A 24,309-nucleotide genomic window follows, 5' to 3' on the forward strand; every position below is an offset into this window, starting at 1 on the left:
TCTGTTCTGCGGTGATTTTTGCGCGCCAAGTTCCACCATGTCATCGGTTCCTCCTGGCACGCTTTTCCAGCAGAAATACGTTTTGCGGGGGTTTTTTTGAGCTCATTTCTGAGCTCTGGCGAGGAGCCCCTGCCCTGCTGAAGTCAGCACCCCGAGGCACCTAGCCCTGGCTTCGTCAGGGGTTGAATTCGTACCACCATGGGCTTTACTTGCTCTTAGCATCTGTGATTTTCCACTCTGGAGACGTTACCGTGTTTCATTTTCAGTTGCAAACACAGAGCACAACCTCCCTCTTCAGCCTGCCACACGAAGCCAGGTAACAGATTTGGGATGTAGATCGGGGAGGATTTTGCTCCCAAGTCCTCTCGCGGCAGGACCGGGTGACTGGGCGTTAATGAGAGCCAAAGCGAGAGGCTGCGTGAGCAGCGTTCCCGTTTCTCACTCCTAACATTTCTTTTTCTGCAGTTTCATGAGTCAGCATTTCCCACATCGATAATGTATAGCCGTCAAGTCAATGACACCACCAGCTCTGTGTGGGATGGAGATAACGGGGTACCTGAAGGCTCCCGCTGTGGGAGCGGGGGGGGTTTGCCCTGGGCACCTCCTGGGGTGGGCTGTCACCTTCTGCTGGCCAGAGATCTTCCCCTGTGGTTTCAGTTTGATGCCGTCGGCTGGTGTGCGGTGCTGCGGCGCTTCATCCCGTGTCGGGAGCATCTGTCCTGATTTTCCTTGTACAGCTGCGGCCAGCGAGTCCGCCCGGTGCAAGGCAGCCCCTTGCTCACAGGGAAACTGCTGGCAGCTATTCATCAGCGGGGTGGAGAAACAGCCGTGGGGGTTCTCCCCTTGGGGTGGCATCCGACACTGTACATGTGTTTTCCCCACTTACAAGAACATGATATTTTATGGCGTTTCATGCTTGGCAGCACAGGGGGTGTTTGAAGGCGTGTGGTGGAGTTGGAGGAAGAGTTTAGCTTTTCCTTCTCCAGAGGAGCTTGGAGGGTAAAAAGGATGAGGAAATCACATATTTGGGTGATAGCAGGGGAAAAATACGAGGGTTGGAGGGTCGCTCTCGTCTTTTGATAAACCACACCAGCAGCATCTAGTACACTAAGCTTTTTTATTAGCTAATGAGCTGGATGGGCAGTAAAACCAACTTATGCGTGTTATATTTCGGTGGCCACAGGTTGGATTAGCACAGTTGCCCCCTCCTGATCCTCTCCCTACTCATTGCTTGACCTGTACCTGTGATGCAGGGTGTCCCGCCAGCCCACGTGGGAGTTTCCCAGCAAACCAAAGCCTGCAAAAGACCCAGATTGCCTCAAAACTAGAAAGCAAAGTGGTTCCTTGCTTCAAAACCAGCATGTTAAAACTGCCTTTGCCACCGCACGCTGACAAACACAGCTTTCTCGAGTCTCCATTAATAACCCACTGGTGTGGGAGGAGGTCCACAGCTGTGGGCAAAGGGCTGACCAGGCTGAAAGCCCACGGTGTGGAGCAGCCAGGGAAAGAGGGGGAAGGATGCGGCCCCAAGCTCACGTGCCGGGGCTGGGAAATGGGCTGCTCCTCTTTCTGCGTGCCTGCAGCGGCCAGGGGAATGCTCATCCGCATTGCCTCTGACGGCGTGTGTGGGGTCTGCATTTGGAAATGCAAAGCGTGACTTGCGTTTATACTTCTCGGGGGGGTTTGCGTACGCATGCAGGCATGTGTGCCAAGGTTGATGAGGAGCCCTGCAAAGGGCCGTGTCTGCGTGTCACTGGGTCTCGTTGCATCAGGGCAATTCGGCATAGAGACGTGGCAGTAGCACGCGCGGTTGCGTGGGCACGCAGCTAACAAAACCCAAGGCGATACCCGTGCATGCGGAGCCGGTTGTGCCCGTGCCAGCAGGTACCTTGGTTTGGTTGCCCACGGGGGTGTCTGCCTGCTGTGGCCAGTGGTTTGGTCTTGCAAGGCTGGACATTCCCATCGTATCCCTCTGGACAAGCTGCTCAGCACCTCAGGAGTGATTATCAAGACCTTTTGGGATGAGTCAAAAACATGGAGTGCATTGCGAGGTATGACACACGCGTGCCCCGCCTGCATCTGCTGGAGTTCTCGCTGCGGAACAAAGGGAAGAGATCAAAGGGATGGGACTGGTTTCGTTCGCCTGGCGGTTCTGAGAGCCTGCGCAATGGTCACCGTCTCCGAGCGGTGCTCGCGCCGTGGCAAGATGAGCGTTTCAGAAGCTCTGGGAGGGCAGAGCAGAAGTCATCTGCTCTTCTTTGCTCATACTTCATGCTGGGCCGGCTCGCCGGGGCACCAAGGGGGAGCATGGAGGAGCGGGGAGCGATCTCCTCGAGGGAACAGCCATGGCAGGCTCCGAGGCTTTGATCCCTCATTAAAAGAATTAATGAGTTTATCCTTGCAAATGCCAATGAGGCCTTTTTTTTTTTTTTTTTTTTTTTTTGCCTTTTTTTGTTTCCAAAGGCTCCTTGTGATTTTCTGCTCTTTAATTGCCAGCCTTTGCCAATGAAGGGCACGGAGGTGGTGGGGCAGGTAGGGCAGACCCCCAGATGGACCCCGCTGGCAGGGATGCAGCCCCAGCCCAGCACTGAGCAGATGGGACATTGTGTCCAGCTGTTTTCCTGCCAGTGCTCCACTCTGCAGGCTTTGGGGAATAAAAGGCTTGTGCCAGGGCTTGGGAAGCCTCCTTTTGTAGCTGTTCTTCCAGCCTTGTGAGCCCATGGGTGCTCCTTCCCGGCTCCCTTGGTGCCCACTGGGAGTTCAGCACCTGCTGTAGCTCATCTCAAGCCCTTCCAGGTCCCTGCCAAGGTCTGTGCGAGGCTTCACAGGCACAGCATGGCTGCATGCTTGGCTTGGTCCCTGCTCTGAGGAAGTGAACCGCAGGCTGGGATCGCATCCTGCACCTCTGAGCCCACCTCTGTGGGTTGGCCTTGGCCCCAGCAAAGCACAGAGTCCAGACAAGGGCAGCCCTGACCGCCAAGTCCCTACCCGGCTGCTGCGTTGGACGGCTCTCCATCCCATGGCCACACAACGGGGACCCTGGTCAGGATAGGAGTGCCCCCAGCACGGGTAAGGATGCGGCTAAAGGATTTAACAAATCTCAGCATCTGGCTGTCAGACGTGTGTGTCGGACTTGTGTATTAGGAGCTAATACATGGGTAAAGAAAGACTGACACGAACCCGTCTAAGACCCAGGTTTAGGAGGATAAAGGCACAGCGAGACCTGGCAGATTGCCCTCCTGGAGCATCCTCAGGGAGCACTGCAGGCTTGGATCCTGCCGGGAAACCGCTCTGCACCACCGTAAGCTGGGTCACTGGCTCCCACAGACCGTGTGCTCCCAATGGGTTCTTGATTTCTGTCCCTGCAAGGGCTAGACCCTCCCTCAGCAGCCTCGAGGTGTCACCTCTTCTGCAAATCCCTAACCATTTGCAAGCCTTTCTTAAATCCCACATGCCAGGTTCGTCTGAAATAAGCTTCATGATTTTCAGCCGCCAGTGGAAACGTGGAAGTGAAGCAGCAAATGGAAACGGGCTGAGAAGCGGGGACGGCGCGAACAAATGCTCGCGGTTACGAAATAACCAGGGTGCTAAAAGCCGCGGCGTGTCCCCGGAGCAGCTGTGTTTGGTAATCGAATTTCAGGAGAAGGGCTGTGGGCTGTGTGGCAGGAGCTGTTTGGCAGGAGAGAGGTGCAGGACCTCTCCCCACAGCACTCCTGGTGCTGCCTGGGGTCTGTGCAGGAGGTCACCGGCTCCGGGAAGGCTGCCTGCAGGTGCTTTCTCTGCTGGTGTAGAAGGTTCATGCAGTGGATAGGGAAAGGAGAGTGTCCGGGCTCTGGTTTCCGCCTTTTGGGAAGAGAAGGTCTGAAGGGTGGTACAAAGCCAGGATGGTGGGCGAGGAGCCACAGACAGTGCAGTTCTCGGCTCCCTCAGTCCTTCCCCACCTCACATCCCTGCCCTGTGTGGGACAGGGGACGCGATGAGGAGGCAGCAGGACCTGGAGGCTTGAAGCAGAGCTCATGGATGGGCTGGCCCAGTGTTTCCCAGCATCTCCCGCCTTCAGCTGCTCCAGTGAGGCTCCTGGAGGACAGGGATGGACACCTTCACCCAGAGACGCAAGACACACACATAAGCATTTCCTTTGCAGTAGATGTGCCTGAAATTGCTGGCTTACAACTGCAGAGGTAACTAATTTCGTTATCCCAGCAGGCCCAACTGAGCGCTTCAGCAGTTAGGTTTATCCTATCCCATAAGCTTTGCAAAACTCAGCTGTATCAGATGGCAAAGCTGACCAAAATATTCCACCGTGGGGGGTTCTTGGTGGCCCTGCCCACAGGGTACCAGAGACTGGCACCAGCACCAGCACCCCCGGCACAGCTCCCACCGTCCTTGCTCTCCGAGGATGCTGTGAGGCAAAGCCAGCTTCTCCATCACGTCAGACCGGGGGGAGGGTTTGTCAGCTGGGAAACAAAGGCCTTGGCTGAGGAGATCCCAGGGGGTCAGAGGAGCTTCCCTTTCCCTCCGGTGGATGCCGAGCCCAGGTACACATTTATAATTTGGATAGCCATGGCCCTGGCATGGGCGGGTGGCCCAAGGATGACAAAAATCTAATCATTTGTATGGCTGTAAGCAGCTTCCGTATTCCTGGAAAACCTTCATCTTGAGGAACAGTTGTGTTTTCTTTGGCTGCTGTCCTCCACATCAAAAAATCCTCCCAAAGCGAGAAAGCAACACCTGAGCAGCCTGTGTTACCCTCAGGTTTAGACGAGAATAGTTGTCGGGGTGGTTCATCCTCTGCAAGGACTGGTACCGTACAGCAAGGGTCCCAGAGCCCTGTGCTGTGACGCACAAGCACTGCGGGGACGGGAAAGGGATTGCTGGGTGCAGCACCTCCCCCAGCGCGGGTGGCAGCCAGGGTGATGGGCACCCCCTCTCCCATCCCTGCTTGCCCACTGGTCCAGGCTGGGTGGCCGAGGCCGCTGCCGAACGCCCGGCAGTTGCTAGCACCGCCGCCGCCGCCAAGGATCCACAACTGGGATCCAGCCCAAGGCATGTCCTGTGGAGCATCCCTGGTCTCCTGGGAGGAAACCCAGCCGGGTCCCACAGCAGGGATGCGCTGCCGGGCTTGGGGCGGCAGGGCTGGAGCAGGGGGGGAGGAAAGCGAAGCCAGGAGCCGTGCAAGGGCCAGGGCTGGCTGAGCTATTCGGTTATGAAAAGCAGCGCTGGCAGGCTGCTCGCCGCGTGGGAGGACTGGCACAGAGGGACGAGCAGGATTAGGCAAGTTCTGGTGAGCATTCTTGCCTTTGGTGGGGCGGGCTTTCGGGGCGTGGGGCACGGTCAGAGCCCTCCCCGGCACGGGAATGCCGTGGAGACCAACTAATTCCTGGTGGGCAGTTAGGAGGTGGGGGATAAGTGTGCTTGAGAAAACCCTGCACGTTTGTGTCTTCCCCCAGGCTGCTTTTAGTGCCTCTCTAGGAACGAGACTGGAAAGTCAGGTGATTTCAGATGGAGGCTGAAATAATGGCAAAGTGTCCGTGTGGCTGCACATGTCCCCTGCGCTGGCTTTACACGGGGTATGAACGGCTGCGTGCGGGGGTCTTCGTGATCCAAAGCAAAGGAAACCCAGTGTCCAAACTGGGCTTTCCAGTAGACCTCAGAGCCTTCACTTTGCAGATGGGGAAACTGAGGCACGGAGCACACTGTGAGTCCCCGGGGGCTAACAGCAGAGCTGGGGACCGGGCTCGGGGTGCTGGGTGCTGAGCAGCATCTGACTCCGGCAGCGGATCGGTTAATTTTTTTGCTTTGCTGGTAACCACATGTGTTTATAGGCCTGAAACCCAGTACCATAATCAAAATAAAAATAATTTGACCTGAAAGAAATGTTTTCTTCATACCAGGAGGGATATTTAGGCCAGGCAGGAGGGGAGGGAGCCACTCCTGGAAGCAATTACATGGCCACATGACTGGGCTAATTAAGAAAGAGACCTAAATGTTAAAAGTTCTGCTGGGAGGGAAAATACTTGGGAAAACATTGCCTTTAATTCCTCAAAATCCTGGTTTTGTCTTTTCTCTCTGCGATTCCCATAGCTTGGAAAGGGGAGGTGAGCCCGTATCACTCCCCTTCTTATTTACTGATACAGCACTGAAGCGGAGAGGCTTCAGCTTTGGGCAGAAACCAAACCATGAACACAGTTATTGTTGAAATAGCAACAGTTTTTAAAAGCCACAGCACCATGAGAATCCTTCTGCTCTTCCTAAGGACACACCAACGCTCCGCTTTGTGCCATTTTGCCTTTGAACTGGCAGTAAACCCAGTGGGTCATACTCAAGCGAGTGGGTGACGATGATGTGTCATTTCATCATCCCCAGCGTCCCGAGGCAGGTGAGGTGCAAAGCAGCCGGTTTCTAATTCCTCACCCCGAGCAAGGAGGGTTTGGGTACCGGGGGAGCTGCCTGGCATCTCTGACCACCCTTGCGCCCTGTAAGCCGAGGACATCACCATCCTCCTGTTTCAGTGCACGGCTTGGGCGTGCTTTCCAGCGACAGCTTTTGTAACCCCTTTCCACATGAGACAGCAGCCCAGGGAGGACAACATCCAAGCCCCGACATCCCAGCAGTTGTTCTGACAGCCTGTTAATTAATCTCCTTGCTCTCCTTCCTCGGCGCAGTGCTTTCGGTCTCGCGGCTCGGGGGACCGTGCCTGTACCGGCAGGTTGTGATTAGAAATGGTGGGGATCCGATTTTTCCATTAATTGGGAGGTTTCTCAAAAAGCTGCTTTTCTTTTTCTGGTGTGGTTGCGCCTAAAAAATCTGGGAGATGAGCCGTGTTGCAAGGGTGACGGGAGGTGGCTTGGGCCCCAGCTGTCCTCCCAGCTGGGCTGGTTTCGGCAGGAATGGGTGGCTTCACCCTTTTCAAGGCACTAGGAGAGTCTGGCTGGATGTATTAGGTGAGAAAAACGGATTTTCTCAACAAAACAAGAGTCTGCCAGAGATGCTGTGTGTTGAAAAGACACCTGCTTGGTTTTCCTCTCCCATGGTCTGGTGCAACTCTTCTCCAAAGGGCACCTTGCTGTGTGTTGAGCTGGGCACTTGCCATCTCCCACCTCTGTGTCCACCGCTTTCTGGCATCTCTGTGGCAGCGTTTCCCGCAGGATTTGGGGTGGTGTGTGCCGAGGTGCCTCGCGGCAGTATGAACGCTGGGTTTGGTGGCTTGTCTGAGTCATCTACGGGAAGCCGAGCCATGGGCCAGCCCTGGTGCTGGCGTGCGTGTGCTGGCTGAGCAGATTGCTTTCCTTCACACAGCTCTCTGGGGAGCCGCGAGGGAGACAGAAGATGTCTGTCACACCAGCGACAGCCGCCCTGAAAGAATTTGCAGTCATCCCTGGCAATGGCGAAACGAGCCCTCGCTATCTCTTGCCCCTTCTGTTTCCTGCCTCGTAAAATTATGATATGGTTGTTATTGGGAGGTTTTCGTTTGTCTTAACACATTTCCAAACACAGCTCTCCTTTAAACAGTTGTTTGTTTTTTTAAAAAATGAATCATTTATATATATACACATATATAAAAAAAATATTATCTATCTATGTGTGTGCTTGGCCCCAGCCGTGTTCCCTGCAGCTCTAACCCCAAGCCAGGTTATCCCTGGAGGATGGTCCTGTTGTGCTTGGAAGTGCAAGTTGCTGTGGAAAGGCAGGCACAAACGTCCTCGTGGCACGTAACCCCTCGCACCGCTGGCAGTGATCATCAGACGTGATGAGAGATGTTGGTTCCTGCTAGTTTGTAGGGTGCTGGTGCCCTGCCAGGATCTGTGCACCGGCAATAAATGAAGACTCGGAGGTGGCGCCTGAGCCCCATTTCTGATGGCTCCACAAGGGTTTGGCTTCTGTGTGAGCCTCCAAAGCACCTGCAGTTCAAAGAGCTACGTCTGTCCTAACAAATACTGTGAAACTGATGTCTTCCCCTCCTGACTTTTTTCTGACATCCATTTACTTTCCTGCAAGAGTTGTACCATGAGCACCGAGGAGTCCCAGGCAGCTGGCAAACTGCTTCTCCGTGAAGCAACTTATTATGTAGTATGTCAGATGCTATATGGGACAGAGAGTAGTTGCTATAGAACAAATAAGACAATTAAAATACAATATGCCCTTGCGTCTCCCTGGTGTTATGGAGGGGTTAAGAATTCACCATATATATATATATAAAAATATAATTGGGTTTTACTCGCAGTTTTGCTCTTGTCTTTGGAGTTCTGTAGCTGCCGCAACGGCAGTGGTGATGTTTAGTGAGTTTCCATAAATGCAGAAGAAAAAGCTGTTATTATGACCCACCAACGGGAATCCCTCCGGTGCTGCAGAGCCCCAGGAAGATGCTGGAGAGACAAATCCTAGAAATCATGGAGATATATTAATAAATAATATATAAGTATATATATATAAAATATAATATATAAGAGTTCACCACAGGTTCCTGTGGCTAAGAATTCACCCTAAATAGCTATCTGCCCTGCGGGTGGGCTGTGAAGGATGGACGAGAGGGTACTGGCAGCAGTGGCCACCAGCCTGGTGGGGAGGTGGTGGGGATGAAGCGCTGGGTGTGCTTGGTAAGGAGCAGTATAGAGAAGACTTTGTGCCTGAGAGACGCCTGTTACGGGAAGGGTGCTGAGATGCTGGTGCCGGGTACAAGGGGACCATTCACGTTGCTCGCTGGCTGCCGTGGTCAGACAGCACCATTCATGGGGTGACTTCACCGTCCCCTGAGGAGCACGTGCCTTCGCAGGATGGAGTCATCTGCGCACCAGGAATCACAAGAGCATCCTCCTGAAGTGGGGATGTGTGTGGTTCTTGCGTTCCTCAGGATTAAGATCAGCTTCACCCTGGGCTGCGAGATCCAAAGGAGCAGCGGGTGTTAATGCTCTGGGTGGCTGGGAGCTGTGCTGTCCCCTGCCTTGTTTTCCCTTCCAAACTAAGGAATAATGGCAGTTTCCTTGAGGATCCATGCACAAAGGAGCTCGCACGCTCCCAGAGCTGAAGTGAGCAGCCCACCAGCTTGGCAATGGTTCAGGCTGGTCTTGATGCTGAAGTGGGGAGAAGTTTCAAACTGCAGGATGGGAGAAGTGACCTCTCCTCTCCAGCCAGCCAGCTCTTTCCTTGAAGGGTAAAATTCTCTACGTTTTCATGGAGGAAGATTTTTCTGTTTAAGTTTTGGCAGCTTTCAGGCTTGCTGGCCAGGGCAGGAGGGGTGGCAGTGATCTCAGTCGGCGTCAGCACCCACTCGAGCTGGTGGCAAATATTGCCAAAAGGTAGAGACAGGCAAAAAAACTGGAGGGTTTAAATTCCAGACGTATCCCGGGAAATAGTTTGCTATTGATGTAACTTCTGAGACAGATTCCAGCTTCCAAACCCCAGTGTTTTTTAAATAAACATGAATGAGAGCCTGCAAAGGTCAGTTTGTGGCTCGGTGGGAAAAAGCCTTCGGTTCAGGATCAAAAGCAAATGCCTTGGTTCGGGGGGCACGGAGGACCTCGGAGGCCGGCTGGTGTTAACTTTGGTCAGGCTATTACACATGCCACCATCGTTATTCATTGCACTGGTATTTTTTTATTTAAAACCACAAGTGATTGAAAAACATTCGGGTCAGTATGGGAAATTAGGTTCACAATGATGTTTACTCCCGGCATGAAGCATTAAGGGGGTTTGTCCCCTCCCTGCTCCTTTGACAAACCGTTCTCCGTATTCATCGAAGTGTAGCAAACCTCGTCTCGCTGGTGTCCACTGAGGAGACCAAGAGGTGTCCCACTGGCAGGAGCTCATGCTGCTGACACCCTCCTGCTTGTGGCGCCCAGGGTGATGCTGGCACGCTGTGAGGAACTTCACCCCTGAAATATTTCCCTTCCTTTCGGAGATGTTTGGCATTACTTTCTCCCTATGCTGCACTAAAAGGAAAAGCTTTTGTTGGGGATCATAGACTGGCTCGGTCTGAAAGCTTTATCAGGCCCATGTGCATATACGTTTTACTGTATAGAGGGCACCGTGTTAAGAGGAATGGATGCTTTTGAAGTTATGGCACTGGATTAGGCCTCGTATGTGTCAGCTCCATTCCTGCCTCCTCTGCAAATGTCCTTCAGGCAGGTTTCCCCACCTCAGTTCCCAAATGGAAAAATGAAGGCAATGCATGTTTTCACCTACCCCTGTCCATAGGTTCCTGAGGCCGTGCCTGCTTGGGTGGGATGTGATTTGGGTGCTGCCACAGCAATAAACCCCTGCTCTTAGGTCCTGGGTCACATCGCTGCCAGGAGTAGCGTGCAGAAAAGATCCGTCTCCCTATACAGGGCTGATTGATCTGTTAGTGCAGCTCTGGAGTGACCGTTTCATGCAAGGTACCTTGGCGTAGTCAGAGGATGCCCGTAGGAGGTGATTGATTGCAGCAGGCTCTGTTTTAGTTACCTGACAGAGCTTTTAATAGCAGTAACGTGTAACGCAATGACATCCATTGTTTCGATTTTACAGTCAAAACGGTCCCATCTGCCCCAGTTACAAATTTCTGACTCGCCAAACACAATGGGCTGAAAATAAATTCAGCCGTGAAAGCAGAAACGGGCCGCATCCAGGGATGTGAGCGATCCTGCCACGAAGTCACTTTTCCAGCATGGGCTGGGACTTGTGCAGGTGGGTGGGCTCCTCCGGCAGCATCCTTTGCCTGTGCAAGGGGGGTCCAAGTGCCGAAAGGCCCCGTGGTACCCAGGGACTGTGGCCTTCCATCCCCTGCTCCCAGCTCCATCCCCTGCTCCCGCCTCCATCCCACCATGGAGTCCGGGGATGCAGGGTTGGGGGTGTTCCACCCTTGTTCACACTCACATGGGAGGACAGGGCTGGAAACACAAACAAAGCTCAGTAGTGTCTGTCCCAAACATGGACAAAATCCAATTGTATCCCAAAGATGCGCATCTGATTCACCACGTGCTGTTTAACCCTCTGATCCCTGGGCTCGTACGCTACGTGGACCCAAAGGACAGCACTTACGAAGCAGAGGTTTATCCATGAATGATTTGAAAAGTGGCTCAAAAGTGGCGGCCAAGAGCTGTTGTTCATACTGTTTTTAAAAAAACCACCCAAACCCCAGCACTCCAGGAGATTTCCAGGCTTGCTGCCCCCTCCCACGGTTCAGGTGGATGCAGTGATGGCAGGATTTGCAGACGATGGTCAGGTTTTTCTCCCCTCCAAGGTGCTTCGTTGTTGGCATCTTCTGCCAGAGGATTTCAGAAGCATTTGAAAGATGGAGCAGGGTGCAGATTTTGGCTCGGTGGCTACACCCAGCACCGCGGTGGGAATGGCTCCTTTAGGCATAGGGAAATGTGGCCGTGGCCTCCTGGGCAGCTGGTGCTTTTGTAGAAAATATTTTGTCCATGCAAAATTTTAGTAGTGATGATCAGAACAGTTCCTTGGGAATCTCTTGCCTTGCAAAACTCCCAAAGCATTTCAGGAAGTGATGCTAAATAACCCAGGAGGGCAGGTCACCTTTCTTTTCAAGAGAAAGATGTTCAGGCTTAGCTCGAAATGGAGACTGTGGGAAAAGTGGTGCGTATTTCAAGTCCACATTTAATGTGCAAGAGGCCACGATGCTGGGTGCGACAGTGGGTGCAGGTACCCCAGGAGCAGTTACAGGTAGATGACTCCAGATTACTTGCTCCCCTTGCATTTTTAATCCAACCCAACAATGGTTTGATGCCTGGGGAAAAGCAGACTACTACTATCACCTTAAATTAGTCACTGTGTGCTAAGCCTGCTCGGTGTCTGTTGTGGGAGGCAAGATGCTGGCACAGGGAGCTATTCGGGATTAGGTGCACCCTCGCACCTCCTGCCTCATGTTTGGTGTACACACCACAGCACCACCTTTTTATAAATTCTGGATTTATGGTCATCCACGATAGGATTTTATGCCTTTACTTGCTGATAGTTTCTTTAATGGCACTGCTGAAAAGATGAGATGCTCCATGCCTGCAGCCATCCCAGTTCTGCATCACTGCGGTCCATCCCGCTCGGCACCTCCCCGGCGGGGGGGGACGCAGTGTTACACCAAGAGAGGGGCATCGCCTGTTTGTCTCAAGCACTTTCAAACTTCTTTTTGATTTTAATCAAAGTGCTGGTGCAAAGAAGGGCTTCGTGTCACTGCCAGGGAGGTGACAGTGTCCCTGTGCTGGTGACAGGATGGGTGTGGGATGTATTGCCAGCCATCCGCTGGTGCTGCTACGGGAATGGTACCTGGCGGGGTCGGGTGGGAGTGTTCATCTGGAGTGGGTTTCCACCGACACGGGCTGATTCAGGGAGATGAGTTTCACAGAAAACATTTTATTAAAAGTATTGAGTGAGAATTTTTTTTTGAAGTTTGGTTTTAATTTCATTAAGGTCTTGCCTTATAATTTACGACGTGAAGTGAGACCACAATAGTATAATAAAGATATTACTTCTATGCTGAACATGATGCAAATAGTATGAAAATGGAGTAGGGCCAATATTCTCAAAAAATGTGGTTTAAAAAAATAAATAAATATCCGTATTAGTGATGTTTCATCCTAACCTGGGGCAAGTCGAAATACCAGCATCTCCAGATTTCCCCAGAGACGAACCACTCCAAACCCTGGAGTTTTGCCCGCTCTGGGGATGAGACGGGTGCAGGCTCACTGTTGCTTATGCCAGAACCACTCCGCTTAAATCTGTGGCGTTGCAATGGCATCATCAGGAGAGCAGCCCTGCCCCGGTGCCGCTGTCTCCGTGGGGCTCGCAGCAGTGCTGAGCTTGTCGGTGTGAGTGCCCTGCGGGGCTCCAGGGATGCTCTGCCGCAGCCTCTGGGGATGAAGAGGAGAGGGCGGGGAGGCTGTGAAAGGCTGGGCACAGCAGGAATGGGCAACCTGGAAATAAATAAATACACAGTAGTTGCTCATGAAGTTGTGTAATGACCTGTCTGAGCAAATGGATTTCTCCAGCTCGTAGTGAAGGGTTCAGTGTCTGTTAGGGAAAATAATTGTTCTTTCTTAATTATTTCCTCCAGTTATCGTTGTGAATGGGAATGGGCCATCCCCACGTGTGGGATGCTGTGGGATGCTGCACATGAGTGGGACGGTCAAGCCCCAGAGAGCATCACTGGTCTCTGATTCCATGCACAGCTGTGCCTGCTGTATTTCTCCATGATTTCTGGGATTTGTCTCTCCAGCATCTCCCTGGGGCTCTGTAGCACTGGAGGGATTCCCGTTGGTGGGTCATATAACAGCTTTTTCTTCTGTGTTTATGGAAACTCACTAAACATCATCACTGCCATTGGGGCAGCAAGAGAACTCCAAAGACAAGAGCAAAACTGCAAGTAAAACCCAATTAACCCTGCGGGCTCCAAAGGCAGCATTAATACTAATGACTTAAAGCCTCCTTCTTGGTTTTTTTTTTGGTTTGTTTGTTTAAGACTGCAATGTGAAGCAACTTGGTAGGATAATAGATATTTCCGAGTCTGGTTGTGAAAGCTGTTTTTCACACCAAACAAAATAAAAGCAGAATTATCTGCTAAAGCTTTCAGTGCACCATCTAAGCACTGGTGCCTGTTATTGCAAAATTAGGATTGGGGCTAGGTAAATGTTCTTCATTAGCAGATGAGAAGGGAAGAGCCAGGAAGGCAGACCCTGATAACAAGGGCAGCATCGTGGTACCCGCTGGGCGCAGCGCAGGGAGCCACCCCTCTGTACTGGGGATGCTGCTGCAGGCAGGCTATGCAGCACATCAGCCTGACGAAGGGTGCAGGAGTGCCTGCGAATTATTTAGCGCCTCCACAGATAAAATTTCAAAAACACGAAGCAGCGGATGAGTTTGAGCTCTCTGACATGGCAACACCGCGTATAACCCAGCTCCGGCGCTGCACCAGGCACACGACCTCTATTTGCATTTCATATACCCCATAACAGCCTCCTGTGGTTTTGTTCCTCAGGGATTTCGGTCATTTCTTTCCCAACACTTCATCCATAGCTCAGAGGTTTTTTCTGCGGGAGGACAGGGTCGGTGGGAGACCCGCGACCTCCCACCCATGGCAGTGTTGATCTTGGAAGCCGGTGCTGCTGAGCCACGGCGGGCAGTGGTCACCAGCATGGCTCAGGGCAAGACGACTGCACCTCCTGCTTTTTGGGGGGCCCAAAGAGCAGTGGGTGGGGTGCTGGCGGGACCAGTCTGGGGTATCCACCGCGCTGGTGATGTGCGTGGCCAGCACATGGCGCCGGCACCTGTGCTGCAGCCTGGGCCCATTGGCAAAGCTCCTGAGATGCTCCTTCTGGTTGTAAAGAGGAGAGGTTGATTATTCTAGTGTCAGGACGGAGCAGTGCCTGGTGGAACTCCCTCCCCGTCTCCCATATTCCCCTTCCCACTTACCAGGAAAGCAGCCTCGGGGACACCAGATTTTGGGTGCCTTAAAAGCAGGGGAGAGTATTGAACCCGAGTGGCGGGTATGTGCCTGGGCCAAATAAGAGCAGCTGCTATGATGAAGTTCTGCAGGACTTTAAACCCAAAGAAATCCCATTTTCCAGTCTCAAGCACCTCGCCATCCTCCTTGGCAGCACAGACGAGCGCTTGGCATGACACAGCTGCCAGGCAGGACTCCGCTGTGCTGCAAACGACCAAAGCAACAGAGAACAACCCAGGCTGAAGGTGTTTTACAGGAGCCTGTTTGCCTCAGAGAGTGGGTTAAACCGGAGCCGGGCAGAGAAGCCCCCAGGTTGACTTTGCTCATGACTTTGCTGGTTGGGGGGAGCTGGCAGAGGTGCATCGTCCCCGCGCGGAGCAGCCCTGCTCGCTGCCCGCTTCCCCCTTTCCTTCTGGCACCAGGTTATTTTCAGCTTTATGAAGCAACTGTAGCCCAGTGTGCTAACAGGAGGTGATGACAGCTCGGTAGGTAGGGCCGGTGGTGCTGACAGCTTGTAGGGTTACACCTTTCCCAGGAATATTGCGGCAATCACCTGGCCGGGTGGGGGAAAAAAAAGTGTTTGCGCAAAAGCCGGGATCGCCGTGGGGATCAGGGTCTGGCTAATATTTATTCTAGCAGATCCACCGTGTTTGCAGGGATGTGTTTGAGGGGAAAGCTCACAGCCAGGTATTTTATGAGGGGCAGAGTTATATGAAGAAGTGCTGCCGAGGGATTTCTCCATCCTGCTTGCTGTCGGGGCTTCCAGCCCCCAGCCCCCACGGGCTCACATGCTCAAAGGGAGGAAAAACCTGTGGAGAAGGATGGATGTGGGGGGGTGAATCAGCTCCTGCAGCCTTCCTGGCTTTTAGCCCTGCACAGTGTGGAGCATCACAAGAGCCCTGCGGGAAGGAGGCGTAGCCTGAGCTTGGTCACCAGCACACAAGAGAGGTTTTGCTCTGGAGGTCGGCTGGCAGCCCTGCAGCTTGTTCCCAGTGGCCAAGGGTTTCTTCCTCACATTTTTAGATGATTTTTCAGGTGCTTGCTTGGGCAACCTCTCATTTTCTTCCTCTCCCTGAGGGGTTTTCCCAGCCTGCTGGATTGCTGCAGCTTCGGGGAGAGTCAGGGGAAGAAACCCCAGCACCTCAAATGGTCAGAAACGGGTGATGATGGCTGTGAGTGAAGGGGGTTTGGATGGAAGGTACATTACGGATGCTCGCTGGGTGTAGTTGGGGTGGCCAGAAGGATCTCCCAAAAGCCACCTGTGTCAGATCCAAGAGGGTGTCTGAATTCCCACAGTTTGCTTGAGACCAACAGCGTTTGGGATGCCTGCTACCCCTCTTGGTCTGGCGTGAAGGACAGGGCTGCAGAGGGGCCCAGGGCTGCCTGGCCATGGGGAACAAGTGCTGCATTGTGCCACCAAAACTGCTCTTTGGCCGATATCAATAGAGGACTTGACTGCCCGGTTTTGCCTAGCTCAGCACTTCAGCACATGCTAAATTCACCCAATAAATAAAAAATGAGTAAAAAACTCCCGATGGCTTGAGAACAGACGATGCATTGATGGCGGTGGCTGATCCACCGCTGCTCCGCAGCCAGCGCAGGCAATGCTGGCTCGGTTACCACCAGCCTGGGGGACCCTTCCCCAAAATGCCCATCCCCTCACCTTTGCAATGTCAACCCCAGCTGTGCTGCAGCCATCCCTCCGGCCGGGAAGGCGAGGCGTGGGATTTCGTGGCAGACGGTGCCTGTGAAAACTTGCTCGGCAAAGCTGCGTCAGAGGGAGTGCCTCTGCCCACCGCCCGCATGTGGCCTTTCCCCGCAAGCAGCTGCTGCAGCGCTGGAAGCAGCGGGACCAGCGGAAGGGTTTTTCCGTCCTCTTGCAGGGAAGGTAAGATATGACCTGGAATGACTCAAGGCTGTACATGGAAAATGCTGGGTTGCAGCATGTGTGGGTTTGAGCAGGGAAAACACGGCTCTTTGCTCACTTATCTTGCCAAAGTCCAATGAAGAGTTCCCTGGAAGTCCAGTGCCTTCACGGCTGTTCTCTGAGATGCCTCCAAGCATCGAAACACATTCCTTTGAATGGGAAGAGTGTGCTGTGGACCTGTTCAGTTGCTCTCCAGGTTGCATCCTCCTTCATTCATCATCACAGGCATCACCATCTTCTCTGAAGCGCTGTAGAGCATCGCCCACCTTTGCAGGATGCTGTAGCCCACCCGCAGCAGCCCGGCATGCCTGCGCCTGGGTACTGAGCCCAGGGAAGCGCCAGAGCCAGGAGATGAGCTTGATTAGCAGGAGAAAAATTAATGTTCTCAGAAGCGCCAGAGTTTTGTTTATAGAACGGATTTGCACTTCTGGGAGGGCTGTTGACTTTCAGAAGGCTTAGGCTTTCAAGTACCTAAATCACACTCACAGATTTTTTTAGGTACTTAGAAAATATTTCTCCTATGTCCTCAGGCCTTCTCCAAGTGCAGCGGTAATTACAAGTTGTCCATTAACCATAATGTGCAGATCTCTGCTTGAAGCTGTTATGCTTCCAGCACCTAGAAGACAGACCGCATGGAGAGGCACGGCTTGGATTTCAAAAACACGAGCAGCATGACGTGAGGACTGGGTGCAGTTGCAGTTTTAAAGGACAAATGCCTGTGTTTTTTCACATGGGCTCGGGGCTTGTGGGGTTTTGGAAGGTTTCAGAGACCGAAGGCTGTGTGAAATGTGGCTCCCCCCTCCTCGGCTTGGGCAGTGGCCAGCCCCTCCTTGGGCAGCAGGAACTTCTCCTTTCAGCTACTGCAGCCTCTGTGTCGTCTCCTGCAATGACTCATTTTACCGTAGTGCGTCATTTAGCACAGCACCCAAAGCCTCTCAGCATCGTGTTGTCGGTGGGTGCAAGTTCAGCACAAGTACCTTTGATTTTGTAGGAAATTATTGGAGTGTCAAGTAGGTGGGGGTTTGGCCTGCATCCCTCAGGGGGGAAGGAAAGGGGTGATTTTTCATTTACAGCCCGGGGTAAGCTATTTTAACAGTTACTCCCATCTTACCTGGATTTGGAAGAAAGAAAACCTCGAGCAAGTATGCATAAATTCCCCAGGAACATCAGTGGGGATGTTTGGAGCAAGACTGTGTCTCCAGGCTGCATGTTTGGTCCTGAATCATGCTGGAGCGGAGGCAGGCAGCAGCCCTGTCGCTCCGTGTGACCAATGCTCGGTTGGGTACCAGTCTCTCCTGGTTACTCCAGCTTCAGTCTGGCCCAGGCTCTTGGAGAGAGTGTGATGGAAACAGCACCAGGGTTTGCCTTCCCCCAGATAAACGAGCGTAAGAGGCCCAGAGAGCTCTGCTACCCCAGGCAACCCAACATCCGTGGTAGTTTAACCATATTTGTTTAACCTGTGGTAACGAGTTCTGGTGATGAGGTTTTACAGCTCTCTGAAATCTTTAGCAGTGCTCCAGGATCTGTATTGTTGGAAACGCAGTACGGAGTCCTACACGCCTCCGCTGGCTGTCTCCAGCCTAAACCCAGATTTTTCCTCAGCTGTTCCTCAGAGGTCTCCTCATCTGGACTTACCAACTTCTTGCTGCTCCGGACTCCCAGCGAGCTGCCGGTGTCAGTCTTTGCAGATTTAACCCCACCAGTTTATTCAAGAGAATACTGACTGATGCCAGGCACCGGTGAAGCCTCTGGGACATCCCACCTGATCCGTATCTCCACAGGCCACGAGCTATCCATGACTTTGCATGGAGTGTGTTTTTTCTCCTTCAGCTTTTCTTTGTGTGCCCACCTCCCGCGGCCGATAGACGGACGGTAGATCAGGTGAGCATCTTCAGCCAGCGAGGGGGCTGCCACCCCCCAGGTGCCCGCTGGGCTCCCGCTCAGGCCTGGCACGGGGCAGGTGGCCGCGCTGGGTGGCCGTGAAGCCATCGCACCGTCACACGCTGCCTCTTGCCAGAGGCTCGCACAGGATGCTCCGCGATCTTCTCCGGCTCAGAGCACCCGCCCTGCCCTGTAGCCAGTGGGGTGGCCATGGTACTCCCGTTGGCGTTCAATAATTAAGATTTAGTTTGCTCTTTTAAAAACCAACCTGGGCAAAAGGCATGCCCTGCCAGGTAAGGGTGCTGGTGGGCAGCCAGCATCTCCGAGGGGTTGTGTGCGTTCTGCTGCGGGGGAGGTTGAATGCCCGCGAGCTTCTTGTTGGTGGAGTTTGAAACTGTGTTGAAGACGTGACCGTACGTAGAGTAAATCCAGGTCCTGGCCAAGGCAACCAGCCGTGGAGCCTCTTCGTTAGAGAGACGGGGACAGAGAACTGACCTCGTGTGGTCTTTAATAAGGGAGGACAGCCGTGAGCCATCACAGCGGAGGGTTTGGCAGCACACCAGCTCCAGCTGCTTCAAGAAGGGGCTGAAGTTTCTCTTGCCGTGTTTAATAAATGGAGTTGTCGGAAACAGGCATTTATTTTTGGCAGATGGCTCTGTCCTGCCTTACAGGTGGGACTGGGAGATGCGTGGGGTGGAGATGGTGGTGGGACTGAGCCGCGCTGGGGTGGGGGTGTTGCTGATGCCGTCGCAGGGGCAGGAGGGGCGCGGGACCTGCCACGGGTGGGGGGTGGCTGTTTGCGGTGGCTGCCCAGCTCCAGGGACCAGCGGCTGCGAGCCGAGTGTTCCTGCTGGGATGGGGGGCACTTGGCTCACCTGGTGTAACTTCCAGCCCAGCCCAGCTTCAGGATTCCCTCCGGTCCCTGTCCCCGTGCCTGTCTCAGCTGCCTCTTTCCCCTTGCCTTTGCAGAACCGCCAGACTTTCAACAGCCTTACCTGCCTTAGCTCCGCGGCCGAGGACGGATCCCAGCGGCTCCCCGGCCCCCAGCCATGGACCGCAGCCCCCTGCTCCCCGGAGGTGATGCCGGGCAGGACCCCCGCCTGCACCCCGGTGCCGGAGCCGCCGCTCCCGCGGGCCGAGGAGCGCCGGGCCAGCAGGGATGACCTCTCCTGCGAGGAGGAGGAGGAGGGCGGCGGGAAGGAGGAGGACGGGGCGGCGTGGCGGAGCGGCGGGCCGGGCGCCGAGAGCCTCTTCCAGCTGGATGGCGAGATAGATATCGAGCAGATAGAAAACAACTGAGGAGGGAGTGGGTCCCCTTGCCCCGCTGTCGGGGGGCTGCCGGCGGAGCCGTGGAGGGCTCCCCGCTGCCGGCGCTGGGTGCACGGGGTCCTGCCACCGCTCTCCTCCTGCCAGCCGGAGGGGACGAAGCAGCTTTGCCAAAATTTCATCAGGTATTTAGAGCAATTTGTGTGCATGCGTGTGTAAATCTTGAAATTCTTTGTAACTACTGTAGCCAGAGATCAGCTAGCCGGAGGAAACTGCCTGTCCGACTGGGGAAACCAGGCACAGGGATGGCCAAAAACTCGCATTTAGCGAGTAAATGGCTTTTGCCAACCCCAGGTTGGAGCTGGTGGGGCTGGCCACGCTCCCCCGGGTCCCACCTGTGCGTGTGTGGAAAGGGATGCACAAGGAGAAACCACCACCCATGGGGCTGGAAGAAGTGGGGGGGAACCAGAATGTCGAGATTCGCCAGCGAGCGCTGTCTGGGGCTGCAGGGGCGGCTGCGGTTCTTCTGCCACATCCCACACGGCCCCGGCACCACCCTTGCTCCCCACGTCCCTGGGAGTGCCGTGAGAAGGAAATCACAAGTGAAGTTTTTTGCTTAAATTTAATAATGGTAAGAGCTGGATTTTTACTTCTTTTAAAAAAAAAAAAATTCCTTTTCCTGATGAGGAATTAAAGGGACCCCTGGCCCGCCCAGCTTCCCTGTGGGGTGGCATCCACAGCAGCGCTTGGCAGGTGCTGCCTGGGGATGCTCAGATGCCTGCCTTCCCTATTTTATTTTTTGGATTCCCAGTCCCTTCTCTCAAACCCATCGGGAAAAAGCCCCGATCAGGCTCGGTGCCACCCTCGCTTGTGTTCTCAGCACCCAGTTTTTAGCAGGGCTAGGCTGTTTACCCATTTACCAGCGGCTGTGCCCTCTTTGCTACCTGGGGCACGGCTGCCCCCCTCCTGTTTTGGCTTGGCCGTACTGTGAAGGGGCTGCGCCCGAGGCACGCTGCGGGGTTACTTGACAGTGTCAGCTGGCAAAAAGCTGAAAATCCAGGTAGCAGCACTGAAAGCTTTTCCTCTTCCTGTGCCTTTTTAGCACAGATAAAATGGTGACCAATATATTTGTATGATATTAATTCTCTTTGGTAAAAAGAAGCTGTCCACTTGCTAACAGGTTTAGAAGGACGCGTATTTTTTTTTTCCTCCCTCTTTTTTTTTTTTTTGTTTGTTTTTTGTTTGTTTAAAGCTCTAGGAAAGCTGTACAAGTGGCTTGCAGCATCTTCTGCAGGTGCCCTCAAGCTCAGGGTTTACTTCCCGAGCTCTGCAAAAGTGAGAAAGGGAAAAAAAAGTCATCGATACCAGCAGCAATTGAAGACATGACATTTGTAACAGGGTTCAGCACCCCCATGGGCAACACTTGATGAGTCTGTAACTCAGAAAGGGCTGAGAGCCACCGGTACAGGTTTTATTCATCATTTCTGGTTCTGTTAGTGCACTTTTTCTGTGGTGGTTTGGGATGTGCGTGGCGTCTCCCATCACAGTGGAACCCATCAGCCCTGTCCCGGCACCGCAGAGCGTGGCGGTGGCCACGTCCATGCCCCCGCTGGGTGCTGGCGAGCTGGGCCAGCCCCAAATGTTTGTGGAAAGGATGACAGGGATGTCTTTTTCATTTTGGGGAACCCTCCAGCTCTTTTAAGTTGTCGCTTGATGCATTATTTAAAAGAAAATACATCCTGGCTTAATTTTTAGCCCTCCTGTAGTGGAAGGCGCTGCCTGGCTGACACATTCTGGGGGGGTCCAGCCACGCCAGCGTGTCCCCAGGCTGCTGCCACCCCTCCGGCACGTGCCCCTGCAGCGGCACGGCCACAGCACAGTTCTCAGCTTTTGAGTCTTCCTGATGCTCGATATCCCCCTCACCAACATGTCCCCCCTCCTGGGGCGCACAGCTCCCGCCGGCCACGGGCACCTCCGCAGCTGCCAGCTCCCGAGTGACCGAAAAAGGGCAAATTCACCCAAATCCATGTCCGGCTGCTGCCGCAGAGCTCCGGGTGGGCTCTCGCATGTGCTTCCCCGGGGCAGTGATTCCTAAGGGCTTCTGTTTTCTTTCCAAGGGCTGCTACCGGTGCCATGCTAACCCCCCATGGTAGGAAGGTGACCAATGGACCACTACCCAGCTGTACTCGACGTAGCCGTAGCATTCAGTTTACATACAGCACAACCCGTTTGCCTTACTAAAGACGCTTCTCCAATGAGTAATGGCCTTATACTGGGCACGTTAGCGTAGGCAAAGACTACAGTTAGCGACGGTTTTGAGGCCACGGTGGTGTTCTGTTGGGTATTTCGTTGTTGGGTTTGTATGATTTCATGTACTTATTCTCAGTTTAAGAAAGCCTTACTTTTAAAAATTTTTTTCTCTCTCTCTCTCTCTCTCTCTGTAGAGGTAAAACATTTGTGGATTTATATATATATAAATATATATATAAATAAAGTAATTAAAAATATTAAATATAATATAGTATGTGCCTCAGATTCAGGGGACATCCTGTTGATTGTAAAGTCCGAAGTGGCGTTGCTCCCCGGCATCAGGAGATGCGGACCCTACGCCCGCAGCCACTGCAGCGGGAGAGCAGGGCATCCCCCCAGGGGTCCCGCTCTTGGTTTGTAAAGGACGTCACCTATTACACAGATGCTTTGGTAATGCCCCCCTCCCCACCCCGGCAAATTCCTGCCGGCTGCCAGAATGTGATATTAAAGTAATATGCAGACAAGGGATGTTACTCCTTGCTAGGTAGCTAAAACAGAAGGGACTCGGTGCTCGTCCAAGGCGTGACCCAGCCTGGCCAGCAGCCGTGGCAGGATGACAGCGTGCTGTGTCAGCAGCAGTAAGAGTTCAGCATCCTGAAAAAAAAAGGATTTTACTAGGAAAAGTCTTAGCACGCGCGCAGGGAGTTTGCTGTGTGTTTGCAGATGCAGCTCTTTGAGCCTGTTCTATGAAAGATTACATTAAAGAAACCACGAAAAGAAATATTTGTAAAATAGATTGTAATTTTTCCACGTTATAGCATAGCCTCTTTGGCCAATAAAGTTGTGTTTCAAGTGCATTGTTTAAAAGCTCCTGGCTGAACAGGCTAACAGACTTACGTAGGATGTTATAGGATTGTAGCAGTGCTTTACAGCGTTTATGGGTTTGATGTTCAAGAAATCAAAAAGAAGAAGATGGCCAAAAAAAAAAAAAAAAAAAAAAAAAGAAAAGAAAAGAAAGCCTTCTGAAGCTATGACCTGTAGTAGGCAAGTCTCGCTGGCAATTGCACAAGTGCAGCGGGATGTGCGTGTCCCCGGGAAGGGGCTGCCCGAGGTGCCCCCACCGGTGCAGGCTGCCCCCTCCCCGGGCGGGCGAGGAGGCTGCCCACCCGTACCCCCTCCATGACTTGATTGCACTAGAGCAGCTCAATCTCAGGAAATTGCTTGTTACTTTTACTGTGTAAATAAAGCTTCCTGGTTCAATAACCCCGGCCGGCGTCTCGCCTCTCTGTGCCGTCCCGGTGGCCGGGCGCTGCTGCGGGGTCAGGGCGCTGGGGACACCACTGCCCCTTGGGGACCCATCAGCCGGGTGGTGGCACCGGCTGGAGTTTGATGGGGCAGAGCTGGGGGGAGTGGAGGGTGTCACAAAAATGGGGGGTGAATGGGGAAAGTCCCCGGCTGGAACCCTCTGTTGGGGTGTCAGAAATAGGAATGGTGTCCCAGCCATGGGTTGCACCAGAAAATGGGCATTTTTGGTGACGTTCTCCTGCAGGCAGATGTGATGCACCGGGGCGGGGGGCGGGGGGGGGGGGGGGGGATGTCTCCCACAGCCCCCCGAGCCTGAGGCTGGCTGTCATCTGTAATGCAGCCGAAGAGGTAACAGCAAAATGCAAATCAACATTGAAGTGCTAAGTAGCACCTTATGCTTTGTGTTCAAGGATGGAGCTAATGTCCCACCTCTTAAAAAAAAAATAATCTAAACTCAAGAAAGGCAAAGAGCCCACAACAGGGCAAGGGCACGCGGGGGTGTTAAATTAATTCTTGGGGAAACAAAGCGATTATCTCCCTACAGCCTTTGTAAACCAGAAAGGAAAACGGCTGTGTTTCCTCGAGCAAGCAAACAGTTTAAAAAGTTTCATGACAGATGGCAGGATGTTTATCTGCCTAAACTTAATCAGATTGAAGAGATAGGCTTAGTATAATAGAACAAAAATGAAGAATTATAGGATAAAAAAGAAATTCTCAGTGATCCGTCACAGCCCTAATGTTCAACCAGGGTTTACGGCATCCTCTGTGTGTGCGCAGATGCAGATGGTACCATACACTTTGGCTGAACCACTACCCGGAGGACAAAAGATACAAAAACAGACCAAAAAAATGCACTAAGGTCACTTTCCCAGATGTGGTTTATTTTATTATAATTTAATTCCTAGCCTGCTTTAGCCTGTTGTCCCCAAGGGGTGCCGTGCAGCTCAGCAGCCAGCTGATAGCTCTGAAAAACAAGTGTTTCCAGCGCTCGCAGGCTGCTCCAGAACCACGGAGCATCACTTCGGTGTCCTTCAGTGTCCGGGGTTGTCTTCTGCTGTTGGGACTGCTGGAACTGGAACTGGAACCGTTTACCTCCTGCCTGCAAATGCAGAAAGCAGTAGCTGAACGCAGACAGTGGCCAGAGCGCGCTGCCTGAGCGTATGTATACATGAATACCTATAACATGCACATAATTACAAACCTTTCCATGGTCCTGTGGGAGGTCTGGAGCAGGTTGAAGCCCGGTCAGTCC

At 53.2% G+C, this 24,309-nt stretch overlaps 1 protein-coding gene across 1 annotated transcript in view; it reads left to right on the top strand.

Annotated features, from left to right (window-relative positions):
* Nucleotides 1-23,015, top strand: part of FAM53B (family with sequence similarity 53 member B) — a 54,423-nt gene extending 31,408 nt beyond the window's left edge. Inside the window, exon 5 of the mRNA XM_037399845.1 lies at nucleotides 19,206-23,015. Coding sequence (XP_037255742.1) covers nucleotides 19,206-19,535 — 330 coding nt within the window. The 3' untranslated portion in view covers nucleotides 19,536-23,015. The remainder of the gene's footprint in view (nucleotides 1-19,205) is intronic.
* The last annotated feature ends 1,294 nt before the right edge of the window (nucleotides 23,016-24,309 follow it).

This window comes from Falco rusticolus, chromosome 9 (assembly GCF_015220075.1).
Source record: "Falco rusticolus isolate bFalRus1 chromosome 9, bFalRus1.pri, whole genome shotgun sequence".
Taxonomy (NCBI): domain Eukaryota; kingdom Metazoa; phylum Chordata; class Aves; order Falconiformes; family Falconidae; genus Falco; species Falco rusticolus.